The 18,434-nt window shown below is 45.6% G+C and overlaps 1 protein-coding gene across 4 annotated transcripts in view; it reads left to right on the forward strand.

The window, feature by feature from the left end:
- The first annotated feature begins 1,594 nt into the window (after positions 1–1,594).
- The window catches only part of LZTS2 (leucine zipper tumor suppressor 2), a 75,997-nt gene continuing 59,157 nt past the window's right edge, over positions 1,595–18,434 (forward strand). The window contains exon 1 of one of the 4 annotated variants that reach the window (XM_084846484.1): positions 1,595–1,757. Coding sequence is in view for 2 of the 4 variants with exons in the window: in XM_084846483.1 (XP_084702609.1) it covers positions 4,706–4,725 (20 nt within the window). In the remaining 2 variants the exon portion in view is untranslated. Of the gene's footprint in view, positions 1,758–4,605; positions 4,817–18,434 lie in introns of those variants that run through there. The other 3 variants (XM_084846487.1, XM_084846486.1, XM_084846483.1) reach the window with 3 other exon arrangements.

Here is an 18,434-nt window from a genome sequence, read left to right on the forward strand (position 1 = left end):
GTGGTACTTTATGCTATGACACAGCTGAAATGCCTTTGTTCCTTGGTTTCTTAGAACATAACACCCGCTGCAGAATGGTTTGGTTCATGTAAAAGGTACCGGAATACACGGTAGCTTGCTCAGCTCCACACATCCAGGATGGCATGCTTTGTGTCCAACCATAAGAAGCAGCAGAAGAGCATTCAGGGATATTAACACCACACAATGTTTCAGTAGAATAAGCTTTCAAGTAATGAAACATTGGATAATGAACTCCTGTGTATAAAATATGTGTGAAGTATGCAGGAGTAAAGTTGTAAAGAGCCATGAGAAAAAATCCAAAGGCCACAATAGGGGTAATTACCTTTACAAGTTCCAACTAAAATGTCTCAAAGAAGTGAGCAAGGTTTCGAGTTCTCCAGAACTTCAGGCTGGATATCAAGCAAACAAGGGGAAAGAGTGAGAGGAACAAAATGTTGGATCTCCAAAGCTTACAGTTTCGAACTGTCTTAAGATGGAGTGCAGCAGGTTTTAAGCAAACTTAATTAGATTACACTGACTCTGCTATTTGCACAACAGCTCTCAGGTTGCACCAAAGGTTGCTGAAACAATAATGGCTATTCCCCCGTTAAATCCTCCAGATCGCGGAACAATAATTATTGCTGCTTTGTCCCAGCAGCCGTTGGTGTAACCTGAAATCTATTTTGCACCCAGCAGAGAAGAATATAATTACGTTTGCCTACCGCCTTCTGTACTCCATCTTAAGACTGTCACAAAGTGCAGACTTTGAGGCTTCAACTTTATGCCTAGCATTTTCTCTCCATCCCCCACGCTGTTTTGCTTTGACATCCAGCCTGCAGAAGAGACCTGGAGAACTTGAAAGTTCGCATACTGCTTGCATTACCACATTGCTTACAACTCCCCCCCCCCCGTGTGTATTTGCGTGTGTGCGTATGTGTATACTCTCAGTCTCTCACCCCCTCCCCTCTGCAATTTAGGATAAACACTTCATGCATCTAATGGAGTGGACTTAAGTTCACTAAAATTTATGCCATAATAAATTGGGTAGTCTTTAAAATGCCACAAGACTCTGTTGCCTTTTCCATTTATTGTCGTCTCAAAAGCCAGGGGGTCTGACATACGAAAGTGGTACGGAAAACATCATCCTCAAGAAGAACACCCTTTTGAGAAGCTAATTATGGTGATAATTATCACATGTTGGGGACCCACGCCCAGGAAAAGTGCAACAGAAATCGTCGTGGAGTTCTTAAAGCCTGTTGAGGGGTGTGGAGAAGGATGCCTCCGTCCAAGACAGGGTGAGATATCAACCACACTGTCTTCCTCCTTAGGGCGCCATCCTATGCATATTTTGACAGGAAAAAGTCCTACAACTCCCAGCATTCCCCAGCAGATTGGCTGGGGAATGCTGGGAGTTGTAGGACTTTTTCCTGCCTGAATATGCATAGGATGGCGCCCTTAAAGACTCACAATTTTATGGGCGAGGGAGAAGTTTACTGCTGACCCTAAAGGAGCCCTTCGTTTCTTTCTACCGACTGATCGTCTAAGAGCCAGGCTCTGTCCGCCTGTCGGGACTCCCCGAGCCCGGCCCCTTCCCGCTGTCCGTTTGCTCCACTGGCCGGCTGTCTGGGGGGCCTTTAGGGGGGTGGCGGCCGGGCGGTGCGTGACGGCCATGGAGAAGCTGGGGCGGCAGTCGAGTGAGCTGGGCGACGTGAGCCGGCGGCGGGGGTCGGGCTGTCCTAGCGCTCGTCCCGGCGAGGGTGAGTGAGGAGCTGACTGGTTATATGGACCTGATGGGATATAGGAGGTCAGTTTAGGAAAGGGGTGATGAGTCAACCCGGGGATTGTGGGGCAAAGATGGGGGTGAGTGGGAGATGCGTGAGGAAGTAGGGGAAGCCCCCCCCCCCGTGAGAGGCATATGTTCTGAACTTCTTAATCTTAAAATAAATATGTTGCTCGGTGGGGGTGGGGGTGGGGGTGGGCTCTCCGCTTAAAATCCGTGTTTTAACTGTGCTTTTATTACTTCCTGTTGTATTTTAATGTTGTAATCGTTCTGTGAGCCGCCCATACAACTTTGTCTTATGGGGCGCCATGGAAATAGAGAAAAGAAATAAACTACTGGAGGGTGGTGTGTATGCAGGGCTCTGGGAAGCCCTGTAGAGGATGTGGAATATCATGTATAGGGGAAAAGGTTGCGTTGGGGGGCGTGGGGGTGCTGCTGTTTCCAATATATATATATATATATAGAGAGAGAGAGAGAGAGAGAATGAGAGAGAGTTAATTTGTGCACAAGTGGACTTTTGGGAGGGTGGAGCAAGAGACTGGTAGATCGGGCAGTATTGAGATGTAGGTCTTGTGCTGAGCCGTAGTGTGGGGCAGGGGTTACTTCAGGGAGTTTGAAAAGGCTGATACGGAGGGACTAGCCCCAACACGGCGCCCTCCAGATGTGTCGGACCACAATTCCCATGCCGGCTGATGATGATGGGAGTTGTAGTCCGACTTATCTGGAGGGGGTGGCTGGGCTAGGAGGCTGGGGTTTGTAGGAGCGGGACTGAACAAGGTATTGGGTGCCGAGGGGAAAAGGTTCTGGGGTTCATGGTGAGCATACCGGTCTGTCCAACTGAGATGGTCTGGATTTGAGATGGTTGTCATATTGGAAGATGCATGGAAAGGAGTGCCTGGCGCATGGCGAAACTGTTTAAAAGTTCAGGGCCTGGAAGTTGCTGGTGAGTGCCTGGTGAGGTGCTGGTGGCTTCCGTTTCCCATCTCACCTTCAGGGCAAACTTACTCTGAAGCTTTCTTTCTAGTACATGCCGTGCCCAGCTTTCTCTGGCAGCTTTCCTTTTCCCTTTCAGAACATTCTCTTTCCATTTTGCAGCCACATGGGAAGAGCTGGCTCCCTTGCAATCCGATATATTGAAAAAGCCCTGGCTAGAAGTATTCACAGACCTTCCCTCTGCCTTCCCCTCTCCCGGCCAGCTGGCCTGCTTGCCTTCCAAATCACATCTTCCCTTGCCATTCCAGCCTTGACTCAGGAGCAGGCATTTTGGTATTTGGAATGGCAGTTGCTCTGGGTATGGAAAGTCTTCCCTGCTTGTATTGGGCAAATTGTCCCTTCCTGCTGGGTATTAGCTTTCAGCTAGGGATGTAAAGCAGTTAAGGAATCCAGATGTTTACTGTAGATAATTGAAGACTAGGTGCTGTGGCTGCTTAACTGGTTTGATGAGTACAGCCTTTGTGGAATGTTTGGTGTATTCTGCAGGCTGCTGCAGGTTGTGTCTCTTGAGCATGCCCCATGTTATGGCTGAATTAGTTTTGAATTAGCACCTCTCTGTTTACTTTACAGAGCCTGCTGTAGCTTTGCATCTCAGCTTTCCCATCTGTAAAATGGAGCTAGAATTTATCTCCATTAGGGAGCAAGCCCAAGCTGTCTGGGGCATGCTGGGAGTTGTAGGACTTTTTTTTTCTGTGTAAACATGCATAGGATTGTGCCTTAAAGTTATGATTATTTCTCTACTCTCAACAGCCCAGTCCTATGCATTTTTAATCACTAAGTTCAATAGGCCTTAGTTATTCCCAGGTAGTGTGTATATGATTACAGCATTAGAGTAGAGACGAGAGATTTGTAGGTGGGTGGATATGCCTTTTAAAATTAAAGGAAGAAACTCCTAAGCAATATTCTCATGGGTGGAGAATGCATGTAGCTTTGTTCTCACCTTTCCGTTAGAACAGCTTTCCTTTCCCGTGTAGATCAGCAAGATTTAAAAAAAAACTTGAAAAAGCATATTTTGTGTGTGGGGCATTTCTTTTGCCTAGAATTTTGGAAGTGGTGGTAGTAGTGGGATAAATGTATCCCTCTCCTCTCTTCCAACCCTGGTCTTATCTGCACCAAAAGTTTGTGAGAAAGAAATGGGTAAGATGGCACACTGTATTTGTTGACAAACTTGACTCACAAAAATGTAACTCATAACACTGTTCTTCAGAGTTTGTGGTTTGGGCTGTGTAGCCGCTAGTGGCATTCCAGGCTGACAGCAGCTGCTCAGTGAGAGCTACGTAATGGGTCTCTGCTTTGTATTTGGAGCATGAAAGGGTCTGAAACATGATTCCTGGACTTCTAAGGCTGGAGAATTGGGGAGGAGGGGGGTAAGAGAATAGTGGGGTCTTGTAAGCTGTGTGTGATTTGCTCCTTGTGCCAGCTGGAAAGAGAGAAATCTCCTGGGCTTTCCTTTGGCACAGATCCAAGAGATTTTGTACAGTCCTGTGCCAGGCATAGGAAAGAATCAAGGCTATAGAAATTGCTGCCTTCTAGGCCTGATTGTAAGTATGGTGGCTCAGATCTCATTGACTGTAAGTTGCTCTAGGTTATGTCTTCGAGCTGCTGAGGACTACAAGGAATGAATTGCATCAAAACAGGGGAACGTAATGTGCATGGCACATGTGGGAACATGCACATACGAATCCAGTTGCTAGCATGAAAGAAATGTGAAGTGACTGGTGTCCCTCCCCTCCTGTTCTCTGATTAGCTGCGGAAGGATGTTTGGCTATGACGCTGACCAGCGGTGTGTGTGTGTGTGTGTGCGCGTGTGTGTGTGTTGGAAGGGGAGTTGCAGTGACACTGAGGAGGGCAGGCAGCAGGAGTCAACTTGAAATCGCAAGTGGTTTTACTCTCACAGGATGCGTGAGCCAGTCCCATCTGCCATTTTCCTGCATGGACAAGCTTCTCCAAAGGTTTGCCCTTTGGTTTGGAAGTCCGGTTGTTGTTGCCTGAGTTGTATTTGTTTGGAACATCTCTCTGCTGTTCTGCTTGCCGAGGCATATGGTATGGGTTGCCGAGAGGGTTGGTGTGGTCTTGTAGCTCTGTTTTCTCTGGCAAAATCTGAAACATCATGTCGCCTAGAGGGAAGGGTGTCCCTCCCTGCCCCGATCTTAACACGATAAAATTTCAGGAGAGAAAACAAACTCTAACCAGCTGCTCTTAAAATAATTGCTTGTGTTTGTCACTTGAATGCTGGAGCTGGCTTTTTGGGTGGAGAACTATACTGTGGAGCAGCCAAATTTACTGTGCAAATCTGAAATCACTGTAAAGTGGGAGACCTGTAGCGATGAATTGCTGAATCTCAACAAAAGAGCAGAGAAGTGAGAACTATCTTGATGGCTCTGAGTTGTACATCCGTGTGTGTGTGTGTGTGTGTGTGTGTGTGTGAGAGAGAGAGAGAGAGAGAGAGAGAGAGTGGGGGGGCTTAAGGGTATGATTTTAATAAGTGATGGTCTGTATTTTGCCCTTTCATCATCCTCAGTATATATCCTGTGACGCTGTGCACCCATAGCTCTATCTCAATAAGGAATTTGGAGCAAGATGGAGTGTGAGGGCTGATGGCTTATTATGGGAACTTGTCCCATGGCCTGTTTGCGACCTAGACTTATCATGTGATACACATGCTCAAAAAACTGCACTGATTTTCCGCTTTAGTTCTAAGCCTCACAAGTTTTCTGCTGTTTCAGGACAGAAGTTGATGACATATGCGCCTAGCTCACTTTCAAGACCCGAGACTGGTAAAGTACATGAACAAGGACTTCTCCCAGATATCTCTGAGCAAGGTTTACAGCGTTGCTGTCGTTGGGCTTCCAAACACAGGATCTGTGTTGTAGGTTGAGCAGAGCTGTCTTGATGGTGCTGCTCTTTCTGAAGATAGCTTTCTGTTCACATACAATGCCAGTGACTTTCGTTTAAAGTGTAAACCTTTTGTTCGTTCTAGTAGATAAGGAGCACTTTATGATTAGACTAAAGTGGAGCAAATTAGTTGGTGGTAGTGCAGAATTGCCAAGGAATCACATTGTGGATGGATAGCTTCCCTTTCTCTACCCCCCGCCCTGCTTTCTCTTTGCTTTTCTCTTTGTCTGTTCTTTATACTTATATTTGCATTTTTGAAGGAGTAATGATTGGGATAAGAGACATGGGATATGGCTTGGCCTAAGCCCAATGTACCATTAGTAGAAGAAATTGCTGTGCTGCTTTTTCTAGTTGTGCAAGCGCTCACGGACCACTTTGTAAACCGAAGAGCTGTAAGCAAATGCACAAGTGGAACTTCAGTTAGATTCTCTCCTTGCGCATAGTTCGGCACTCGATTACCACTACCACAATTTGTGCCAGTGGAATGACACCATTGGCTACAACCCTTTATGTTACCATAATTTGTGGAGAATTTGTAAAAGATAAATAACAATCCTATACGTTAAATCAACAACAATCCTGGATATCGCTCACAAAGACTCTCCTTGAAGACTGGGAGTCACTTCAGCTTGATCTTGTATATAGGATGAAAAGGTTTAGTAGCTCACCAAACAAAATCTGTTAATCCATATTTTTTATATGCTATGATGTGGTATGAAATATTTCCCGTTCTTGTCACGGATCCATACCTCCTGCACCTGCTTGCTATCTAACCCAGTCCTATGGCCTTTCCCTTTAATTTCTGTTCTCCTCTAGTTGATGAAATGGATTGTTTGGTCTGCCCACTTAGCTTAGAAATTTTGTTGTGACACTGGTATCTTTATGGCAAGGAAGAGGAAAGAATTGGGCTAGCTGCTGAGACTTTCTAGAGGGGGAGTTAATTATGTTTTGAGTTACAAAAGGGTCTTTTTTTGTGGAGGCCACAGAGTGACTGAGACAAAGGCACCCATCAAACCAGATGACCTTCCAGTCTTGGGCTTGTAGTTCTTGTTTCAAGGCAGTGATGATAAATGCAGGGAAATGAGTGTTAATCTGTATTCAGAACATTTGTAGATATGGACAGCCTTGGGGCTGTCTTTGCAGTTTGTTATTGCCCTGAGTAGTAATAGTATTATAATTTATCAGTGCATGCAAGACTTATGCTGTATTCACCTCACATGTCTCCAGCTCAACAAGGGCACATCTGATGCTTTCTCAGATGGGAGGCTGACAAAAAGGCCTCAGGGCCTTAGGAAGTGGCCGTGTTTATGGTAGGAGTCCTTCAGGTCTTCAGATAACATGTAACTGAGGCTCTTTTCACACACTCACATTCTCCTTTTACACAGCATTGTGGGAATTGCTTCTCTGTCATGCTGTCTCATATGACTGTGGTGCATGTGTCAATATTGCGCCCACGTGGGCAGAACAATTGAGGGTGTCATTCCCTTTTGTTTGGCATCCGCCTTCCCAATGGGTAGATGATTGGATGAAAATCAACCACATGTTTGGTCCTGGCCATGTATAGGGATATGGGTTTTCAGAAAATGTTCCTGTGGAAAAATTAGGATAATTGGCATAGGGTAACTTGCATCAGAAAATGTCTGATGCCCTGGAGAGTGGTCTAATTTAACATATTTATTTTGCTTGTATTTAGTAAACAACAAAGCCAAAAAACACACCATATTAATTTTTTGTCCCAATACACCAGACATGAGTCTCACACTCTAATGAGATTGCTTAAGATTTCAGATTTGGTATTAATCTTCAGATTTCATATATGCTTCCTCCTCCTAGAATTAAAAGCTTTGGTTGTAAATTATGTTTTCTTAATAAAAATGGAATTTGTGCAGTTTATTTATTTATTACATTTCGATGCTGACCGATAGCTGAAGCTCTCTGGGTGGATCACAACAATTAAAACCACAAAATACATAATAAAATGTAATATAAAATGTAAAAATTTAAAACTACAGTATAAAAGTACAAACCAAAATAAAACCTAGCAGCAATGCAGAGATTTAAAATACAATACCAGATTTAAAACAAGAGAGCTAAAAGAGTAATATTCCTGGGAAAACAAAAAGGGTTTTACCTGGCACCAGAAAGAGCATAACATAGGTGCCAGGCAAGCCTCTCTGGGAAGCTCATTCCACAACCATGGTGCCACAGCAGAAAAGGCCCTCATGCACTGATGTATATACCCTGGTAAATTTGATGTAGTGTGCTAGAGGAACAGAAACAAAAACTGGAGTAGGGGAGACCTTGTGATGGAGTTGTGAATTAAGGCGGACTCTGTCTGGTATGTTGAAATAACCAGGTTTAGCTTCTACTGAGCCAAGTTACTAAGGGAAATTTGCCAAGATAACTATGCAAATGGGTGTACAACCGAAACGGCAAGAGTGGAAAGGTTTGTGCCTTGTTAATGAGGTGCATTCACACAAAATGACCATGAAGCAGAAAGCTGAAGGCTGCCCAGTCATAAAATGGTGAGGAATGCAGTTTCTCTTTGCACAATTTTTGGTGGCAGATCATGCAAGAAAGAAAGAAAGAAAGAAAAGCTAGGTCTGGATGCACTTCTGGACAGGGAGTGAATAAAACAGAGGGGTCGTAGGTTATTCGTAGAGCACAAGGTTTGCATGCAGAAGGTCCCAGGTTCAATCCTGGCATCTCCAGGTAGGGCTGGGAAAGACCCCTGTCCAAAACCCTGGGGAGCCCCTTCCAGTCAGCGTAGACCAGGGTAGTGCCCATGGACACCTTCCTTGGTGCCCACCGAGGTGCCCTACCGCTTCCAATTTTAACTTGGCATTCAAAGGAGTCGCAGTGTTTAGTGTGTTGGGGCTTAGATCCCAGCTCCGCCTTCTGCTCAGTCTTTTAGGCAGGTTACTTATCCTTGATGATTAGCCACACCTCCCATGGCAGCTGCTTTGTGATGCTGCCCAGGACAGTTTCTCCAATTGCCAAATGCGCCCATGGGCCCAAAAAGATTGCTTGCTCCTGTTGTAGACAATACTGAGCTAGATGGACCAATGGTCGGACTCGGTATAAGGAAGCTTTCTGTGTTCTATGCAAGTCAGAACTGAAAGGATGGGTGGGTTGTTTTTTTTGTGTGAACGCAAGCCTGAATAGCTAAATTTCCACATTTTGGGGAAGGGGGTGGAAATGATGGGAGAAAGTGATGTGAAATCACTTTTTTTTTCAGGATTTGGCCAAATGCAAAGCAAGCCCATGGTACATTTAGGATGGGTTTGCTGGATATACCAGATAACTTTCTGTTTCCAGTGGCCTCTTTGTATGGGTGGTCCTTGCATGGCAATAGAGTCTTAGAGTCTTTGCAAACAGAACAACAAATGTATCAGGTTAATTGTGGTTTCCTCCCAAATGCCAGTAGATTGCAATCAGACATGGCTCCACCTCTTGAGTGAGACAGACAGCACAGATGGCTCAATACAAAATGAACATAACTGAACTAACAATAGGGTTTGATTGTAGGGGAGGAGTTAATGGAAGCAGTGGGGACCACTCTGTGGAAGAAGGGTGATCAATTGCCTCAGCACACGTCCTGTTGGTGTGCTGTGTCCTCACAGGCCTGGTGTGAGCTGATTTACATGCAGAATAGTGGAAGAGCTATCCATATGGTAAGCTAAGGCAGAACTCATTTTTTCGGGTCCTGGGGACAGGCCCTGCTCTGCTTCTTGTTAAATGGATCTGAGCTAATCAGTTTCTGTCGCTTCCTATGGAATTTCCTTGCATGAAAGTGGTCCGATGGTTAATCACCATGTTCTGCCACACTCGGCAACATATCAGCTGTGTCACTGCAGCCTCTCTCTTGGGTTACTGTGTGTGGGGAAAGTCGTCTGCTGGAACTAATGATTCCCTTATGTATGGGAAGGGGATATGGGGGCCCAGCATGTGAGGGCCTCTTCCCCCTGAAATCCCAAACCTTGCTCAATATTATATGAGAAACATAAACCTGCGGGCTCTCTTTTGTGGTGCACTGGGGCTTTTTATGTTTTCTTTCTGCAGTTTCTCTGCCCCAGGGGATTCTGGGAGTGATGGACAGTGGTGCTCATGAGAAGTTCATCCCACCCCTACCCTCCCTTGGCCTGGTCTAGCATGCCTGGCACCGTTCCTCCTATGTCCTTGGGTTGTTGTTTTTGTCTTGGTTAGGAAAGGAGGAATTTTGAGTTGGCGCCTAATCTTTGCAGCTTGGTCAGTCCCCCATGACCCTGGAGCAGAGGACAGCCTCCCACACTTGAGGTTAGCAATTTTCTCTGCTACATTTGCAAATTGCATGGGTTGAAAGCCACAGCCAGACTCCCCTCCGCCTCGCCCTGAATGGCACCGATGCTGTGTTGAGTTTTGTCAACAAATGCACAAGGCAGAGAGGGTGTTGGGGTCTCATCTTGACATGCACAGCTGGGTGTAGATCTGCATTCCATTCCATGTCTGCAACAAGAGCATTCAGCATCAAGGGCAATGAAGAAAGGGGGCAGACTGGGGATGGGTTAGTTAAGTTCAAGCATGTGGTCTATCTTGGATGGATGGAAGAGACAGCGGTAAAAGGGGAAGAATCAGGAGGCAGGGGCAGTAGGCACAGGTGTAGCAATAAGAGCTGATTTCTGAATCTGTTAAGACGGGGGGAAGGCAACGTGGTGCCCTCCAGGTATTTTGAACTGCAGTTCCTATAATCCTAAAACAGCATGTCCAATGATTAGGGATTATGGGAGCTGTAGTCCAAAATATCTGGAGGGCACCAGCTGTCCTACCTCTGGTGTAGTCCAAAGCATCTGCCAAAGGTATAATTTGCCAGAAGAAAATTTATTGCATGGGCAATGAAAGAACATGGGGGTGGGGGCAGTCTAGAGGAAGTTTGATGAGTCTGCTGAAAGCATTGGGACGTCTGTGGTGTGGTGAATCTAGATCTTGATTGTCTCCATAAGCACCAGCACTGCAAGACCTGGCCTTGTAGGAGAGGTTTACTTTGGATATAGACCCATCTTCCTTCATGGCAAAAAATGTGTAATGTGTAATATATAATGAAGTATCATTATAATTTTTCAAAATTGTTCCCTGACAGTTGAGCTCCTATGCAGAGACCCTGGGTCCAGATGGGGCCTTTATTGCACAATCACACTGTCTCATTCACAGAGTTTTATACACGTCATCATCCTCAATTTGTAGCCCTCCTGTATTTTCCCACCACTTCTTCCGTCTTTTTTCTTACCAGAAAAAAATCTCTTAAGGAAGAAAAGGTGGAATAGATGCACAATGGCTTTTGATTGTTAGTGCTAGGAACCTTCAGTGTGGAAGCACCCTGTTTCTACAGTGAGATCTAGGATATCTCGGCCCTTGTGCAAGCAGAATAAGCCACACAGATCTTTGTATCTGTGTGTGGACATGTGTGCGTGCATGCATGCGCACACACACATGCACGCATGCACACACACGCTGCAAATCTAACTAGTATGAAAAATGTATTTCAACCGTAGAGTGTGGGGTTTTTTTAGCCACAAAAACTGAGGTGTTTTGAACACACATACAAGCTTCCTGTCTTTGGGTTGCGGTCATGTTCTCTGATCTTAACAGATGCTTGGGTGAATCCCCAGAAAGTCACTTTGTTTCTCAGGACGTCACCCTTCATCTAGGGAGGATGGTGTCCTACTCCTTCCTCCCAAGAGCACATGGAAAATACAACAAAACAGGATAGCAGTGAGGTACAGAGGCTTATAACAATGACTTCACTTTAGGTGGCTAATGGGAAACAAATCCAGGACTCTCGGGTTCCCACCCAGCATCTTGTCAGCTTATCAGGGCACCATAACTAGATTGATTCCTATATCATCTTAGTGTCTAAGTACCCCAGACTTGCTTGGCTCCCATGCTTCATGCACAATTCTGGGACTATATGGCTCACATGGAGTGCTGAGTTCTACTCATTTTGGGAAGAGCAGGTTAGGGCTCTATTTACACCTGAGTTTTTTTAGCAGGATCGTTCTTCTTTCATCACTTGTTTTCACAGGAGTTTTAGATGATGCCGCTGCTCTCCTGCTGTTTCACAACTTTCCTTCCCTCTTCCCGTGTTATCTGAGAAAGGGGGAAACCTGGCATTTTCTGTGCTTGTGATTGAAATCGTCATTTCTATCCTGCGTATTTCCCTTTCAGCGCTTTGCCCCACTTTGTGTGGGCGTGTGCTAGGGGGTGTTGCTGGGTGGTGTTGAATAACATGGTTATGACAACAAATTGGTGGGAAGATGGGGCAGGTCACTGACTGGGCTTCCAGTGACCATTTCTCCCTCTTTTCCATTCCACTACAGGCTCTGAGATCCCCTTGAACACAGCAGTGCTTACTTCTGAGTAAACTCATTGGCTGTAAGGCTTTCCTTTCTTGGGAGTAAGTGCCATAGAAATCTGTGTGGCTTGCTTCTGAGTAGGCATGCATAGGAGTGCATTGTAAGTCTACTTAGAGTAGCAGTCTTACGGTCTCCCATCCCCTTCAATGCATTTACTTTGAACCTCCCCCTCCCATTGACTTCACTGACTGCTTCTTCTCCCTTTTGCTCACCAGATTGATAGTTTTTTTCCCCCCCAGGGTGGATGGGGGCGTCTCGCTTCTCAGCCACGCAGGAGAAAGGCTTGACAGTTAGGATTTCAATAGGTATTAAAAATGTCTTTTTTCCTCCCCTGAATAAATTCATCATGCAGAGCTTGGAATGGTCATTTTTAATAGTTTCCTTTTTGGGTGTGGAGTTGTTTTAGATAAGGCAGTAATGCTGTGGTGGTTTTCCATAGTACTCCCTCCCACTATGTCTTCTCCTTGCCCACCTTGCAGGGTTGTTGGGAAGCCAGAATAAGGGGGAACAGCAACTACAGCATGTGGGGGGAGCAAGTCTGGTCTAATGAAGAAGGTGTTACAGGAACCAGTGACCAGGGGAGGGGGCATGGGGCCAGCAGCCGTCTGATTGTTCCCTGTAGCTTGGCTTAGTCATGAAAAGGTATAATGCTATGCGATGCGCTATGAGAGATGCCTGTATACACGGCCAGTCTAAATCCTGGAAAGGATCAGGAATCAAAAGGAACGGTTTGTAGTGGAATAAAATGCCAAGTGTGAAGAGAGCCTAGGAAAGAAACTGGTGAGATGTGAAATAAAACAGTCACAAATAAAGATGCAAGATTGTTTGCTCTGTGCTCCCTTTGTGAAGGCCAGGCTTATTATCTCCTCTTTCCTCATCTGTGGGCCATTTGTTTTTTTTTTGTTGCCTTCCATGTGGCCAGGAATAGCATGCCCTATCTTATCTGTTGGTATTCTCTGGGGTCTGTAGCCAAAAGGAGCCCTGCATTGGACTTCTAAACCACCCTTCCCCATCCTGATGACCTCCAGATGTTTTGGAGTACAACCCCCATCAGCCCCAGTCAGCCGGGCCAATGGACTGGGATGATGGGGTTTGTGGTCCAAAACATCTGGAGGGTGCCAGGATGGGGAAGGCCATTCTACACCTTTCATTTGTGTGCACGTCTCTGTGGAAAACACTGCTCCTTTCCCTTTTAAGTGAAGTTTTTTTTCCTCCGAGTCTGGCAGCCATTTTAGCGCAAGCCCAAACGTGCACATGGTCTGTGCAAAACTCCAGACGGAGCCAGACATGGCCCTGCTCCCTTGTCTGGTGGGCAAGAACAGGCTCAACTGCTTTCTTGCTTTCTGATCAGGCAAGGTTCTGGCTGTGTTGCGGGCTTGCTTACTCCATGGCCTTCTTCTGTGCTCTTCCTTTAAACCTCTTGTTGGGGAAGGGACAGAAAGTCTGCTCCTGAGTGCAGAGAACTGGATGTGGTGATAGCCGAGAAGCTCCTCCACCTAAGCAGAGGCTAGGCTTGGCAGGATGTGCTTCCGTAGGATGTTTCCTTGAGCGCCGGGGGGAATCTACTGGGTGGGCACCACACCCCCTGGTTGCAACCGACAAGAGCAACACTTTTTTGGCTGCCTCATCTATTCTTTTGAGTACTTGTGGTGGACCTTTCTTCACAGTTCTCTGCTGTGGTTGGCTGCAGAAGAGCTTGGAGAACAAGAAACCTTAGCGTGCTGCAGTTTTTCTTGGAGAACAGGAACTGACGAGCATTTAGCCTATGTTTTGGCAGTGGGGTGTGTGCTAGCCTCACCAGCACTCAGTTTATGTCAGGCTGTTGCTGTCCTTCGTGATTCCAGCAGATTCTGTTGAGCTTCTCCATTACCAGGTCAGGCAGGACGTGTCCTGCTCCTCTTGAAGAAGAAGGCTGATCAGTGCAAGGGCAACAAACCCAGGCAGCCATCCCTCGCTCCCCCATTCTTACACTTCAGTCTCCCAGTCACAGGCCCTGCAAAATAAAATCCTTGCCATTGCAGTTCCCCATCATTTTGTGTGAAGTGGCTTTTTGGTAGTAAAGTGCGCTATTGACAGAAGTTGTACGTGGTTTGACAGGAATGCACATTCATTCAAATTTACAAGAGATGTGCACCTCAGCATGAAAGTGTTGTCATGCTACACTTCCCCAATTATAAATGCACTAAGGCTGCTACCAAATGTTGTCTGGCCCTGGTGGGAACTTTCTGCTTGCTTGCTTATTTATTTATTTAAAATATTTCTTGGCTACCTTTCAGGGCAGAAGCCCTTCCAAAGCAATTAGACAATAATGCAATTATGTACAATAATAAAAACCGATAATGGTCTTAAAAAGCAATAAAAACACAGCAAAAACAGCAAATATATCAGGGCAAGGCCAAAGTAAAATAATATGTTTTCAGGGCCTTCTTAAAAGCTTGCAAAGATGGGGCCTGGTGGACCCACAATGGCAACTTATTCCAGAGGCGTGGGGCCACTGCAAAGAAGGCCCTCCTTCATGTGGTTGCCCACCTAACTGCTCTTACAGCTGGGCAAGTGAGGAGGGCCTCTCTTGCTGATCTTAAAGTGCAGGCAGACTGATATGGATAATGACGGTCCTTCAAGTAATTTGGTTGCGAACTGTTTAAGGCTTTAAAGGTCAAAATCAGCACTTTAAATTTGGCTCGGAAACACACTGGTAACCAGTGCGGTTGGTGCAGTATAGGTTTTAGATGACTGAATCACCTCGCTCCACCAATACTCGGATGGCTGCATTCTGCATCAGCTGAAGTTTCTGAACTGTCTTCAAAGGCAGCCCCATGTACAGCATGCTACATTAGTCTAGCCTGGACCTCACTAGTGCATGGATCACTGAGGCAAGGCCTGTCCTCTCCAGATAGGGCCACAGCTGGCATACCAGCCTAAGCTGGTAAAATGCACTCCTGGACACTGCAGCCACCTGGGCTTCCCCAGTTAGCTCAAAGTCCAGGAGGGCTCCCAGGCTGTGCACTTGGTCTTTAAGGGGGAGTGCTACCCCATCTCAGTTGTAAACCTCCATCCATAGTAGTTGGTTTCCCAACCCACAGTACCTCTGTCTTACCTGGATTATGTTTTAGCTTGTTTACCCCCATTCATCCCCAAATAGCTTCCAGACACTGGTTCAAGAGTTTGACAGCCTCCATGGGATGTGTAAATGGAAATGAGAAGTAGAGCTGAGTATCATCTGCATACTGATGACGCTTCAGCCCAAACCTCCTGATGACTTCCCCTAGTGGTTTCATGCAGATGTTAAGTGGAGTTAACCTTGCTACTAGTTGGATGTCAAGATGTATGGAGAAGTGGAGAAAAAAGGTTGCAAATGTAATGGAAGAATGGCTGGTCCCAAATCTGAGCTGCGTGACTGCCAACATTTCTCAAAGTTCACAGTGTGTTTGAGATCAGAGGCAAAATTCTTCTCCCTTGCTGAAAATGCTTCAGAACGAGGAACAAGGTTTGTCAGAGTTTCCCAGCTCTGCTGAAGGAAGTTATCAGATTGGGCAACATGGCTTGCTCGTTGATCCCCATATGTTTTGACAGGCTACTTAAGACTGCTATAATACACTGTGCATGGGGCTGCCCTTGAAAAGCACGCAGCAATTACCATTAATGCACAATGCCACCACCAGATTATCAGTTGGAAATGGACAGTTGGAACATATTACTAAGATCTTGTTCAAGCTACCCAGGCTGCCTGTCCATTTCTGGTGTCAATTCAAGGTGCTGGTTTTGAGCTTTGATTAGCTAAACGGCTTGTGATCTGGTATCTTGAGGACTGCCTTTTTCCGTACCTGCCACTCTGCACCTTGTGGAGGCTGATGGCTTCAAGGCCAGTGGGGAGGTGAATCTGCTTTGGGTTTCAGTCAGAACCACTCAGAATGCTTTGCACCTCAGATAGTGCCTTTGGAGTCCTGACTGGTCCTGACTCAGATTTGGAGTGGAGTCACCATTCCACTGACATGGGAGTCACCAGCCTCCGCTGCCTGCATCTGTCATCTTGGTCCAGGTGCTGCTGCTGAATGAGGTGTGGCTGTCATCCAGTAGGAGCAGGGCCTTTACAGTGGTGGCCCTAATGTCCTCCCTAGAAAGACGCAGCCCTCTATGCTGCTTTACTTTTGGCATCAAGTCAAGACTTGGCATTTAGATTGTGTTTTTCCAGTTATTTCTGAACTGCGGATTCTGACTATGTTGCTATTTTGTATATTATTACTATTGATTGTTGCTGTGGAGTTTCCTGTTGGCAATGAAAGGTGTGGTTGTTATTTTTCACTACTTATATACATTGTGATTGGTGATGGTGGTGGTGGGGTTTGGTATGTTATATGTAATTATTTTACGGTTCGATGTTTTTATCTGGTCTTACTTCTGTGAACCACTTTGGGTCCATTTCAGATGCAGTAAAGTAGGATGTATGTGATTAAAATGGGTCACTTTTTGAATTTAATTTCCTTTTGATATCACTGTTTACAATTCCCCGCCCCCACCTGCAGCCCCATGTGTACCTGAAACTGTCCGTAATAGTTCATGCATCTGATGATATGGGCTATAGCCTACGAAAGCTTATGCCAGAATTAATTTGTTAATCTTTAAGGTGCCACAAGACTCTCTTGTTTCTGCTGGAATAGACTAACATGGCTGCTCCTCTGGAAATTGCTCTGCTCTGGTCTCTTTCTAGAAATGCTCCTATCCTTCTTTCTCCCACTTATGACTTGATACCTCCACCTCCCTTTTCAGTTAATCCAAACGCTCCTTTGCCAGTTGGTGAGAAAGTAATAATAAACACCACCCGCAAGCTATCCAAATCGTGCAACTGAATTTACATTATTTTAGCAACTCATTTTCTTCTTGCAGAGTTTGCTGTTTTTATTACAGGATCTTGAGATCTCTCTCCCTTTTTAAGATACTATGAAGCCAACCTGTTTGAATTTGATTTTTTCTTGATCTGCCTTTTTTTTTTTAAGGGCAGGCATGCCTGGATCTGGAATAATCTTGCTAGGACCATGTTGCTTCCACTTATGCAGGCAAACCCTGGAGTAAATTGAATGGTGTAAGATCTGCTAATAGGGAGTGGAATGGAGGGAATTTGGATGAAGCAACCTTTAAGTCCTTTCCAGCACTTTGATTCTATGAAATTGGCAAAGTGACTGTAGGTGTGTGTCATTGTGGCAGGTGGTGATCTTTGGGATTGTCATTTGGAAAAGGAGACATTGTACTTTGGGGCAGTTTAGCAGAGAACAAATAGGTCAGTTTCTGAGCATGAACAGGGCCCATGTGCAGCAAGAACAAACTTGGTTTGGAAAGGTTTTCAATTCTCAAACTGATGCAGAAACTAGAGAGACTTTACTAGCCTCGTTTTCCCTGCCAGTGACCAGAATATCCGTCTCCCTTAGTAAGTCTGGGTATATGCTGAAGAAGTTGCACCATTATTTAACTGCATGCTACTTAGTTGTTTAACTGCTGACACTGTGAAGGCCTATGTTTCATAACCGCTTCGCTATGCATCCTCTCTACCCACATGTCAGTCACTTCCTGGGTTCTGTGAACTGGCTAGCCAGAATTTCTAATGTTAGACCCAGCTTGATGGAATCTGCATCACAGCCTCACCCAATTGTGGGTCAGAGCTATCGATTGTCTCTGGTTAGTTTCTGCTCGCTCTTTTCTCTTGATCTTGAGCCAAGTGGGAAGGCAGGCAACACTTTCAAGCATACCTTGGGATGAACTCTCCTGTCCTGTTGGTTCCCTCTCATGTTTGCTAACTCCAAGGCAATCAAATCTCTTCATATATTGCGTAACCCATGCTGACATCAACAGCCCCAGCTCCCACAATGCTCCGGCCTAGTCCTCACAGACATGGTAAACCTGTGTGTGGGCTGTACCTCTTCAGATGGCTAATGGGTGTGCTCACATAGAAAAAAAAATCTCTCCACATAGAAAACTAGAATGTCGGGGAGAAAGCTAGGGCATATGTTTTCTAGGCCCTCACCCACGGTCTAAAGTGGATCAGTTCCGACCTTTAAGTGAGAACGACGTCTTTGTGGTTGGGCATGAATTCCAGGCAGCATTCCTTTCTCCCTGCTCGGTGGCATGACAATGATGACATTTATTTCTTTCGTCTCTGGATTAATCTGCAGACTGGTGGCTTTTGAAGCTGTTTTTCAAGATATCCCCCAGTATGTTTTGTCAACCATGCCATGTAGGAGCAAACAAACAAACAGCAAATCCTATATGTTCAAGGATTAAAAGTATCCAAGATGCAGGAATTAATGATAACCATGCAGTGGTCTCCAAACTTTTTTGATTGCGCAGCCCTATCAGTAAAATCTTTTTGACCAAGCATCCTCAAT

The sequence above is a fragment of the Heloderma suspectum genome, chromosome 3 (genome assembly GCF_057233095.1).
Source record: "Heloderma suspectum isolate Gila_16-S chromosome 3, 16-S_ref, whole genome shotgun sequence".
NCBI lineage: Eukaryota > Metazoa > Chordata > Lepidosauria > Squamata > Helodermatidae > Heloderma > Heloderma suspectum.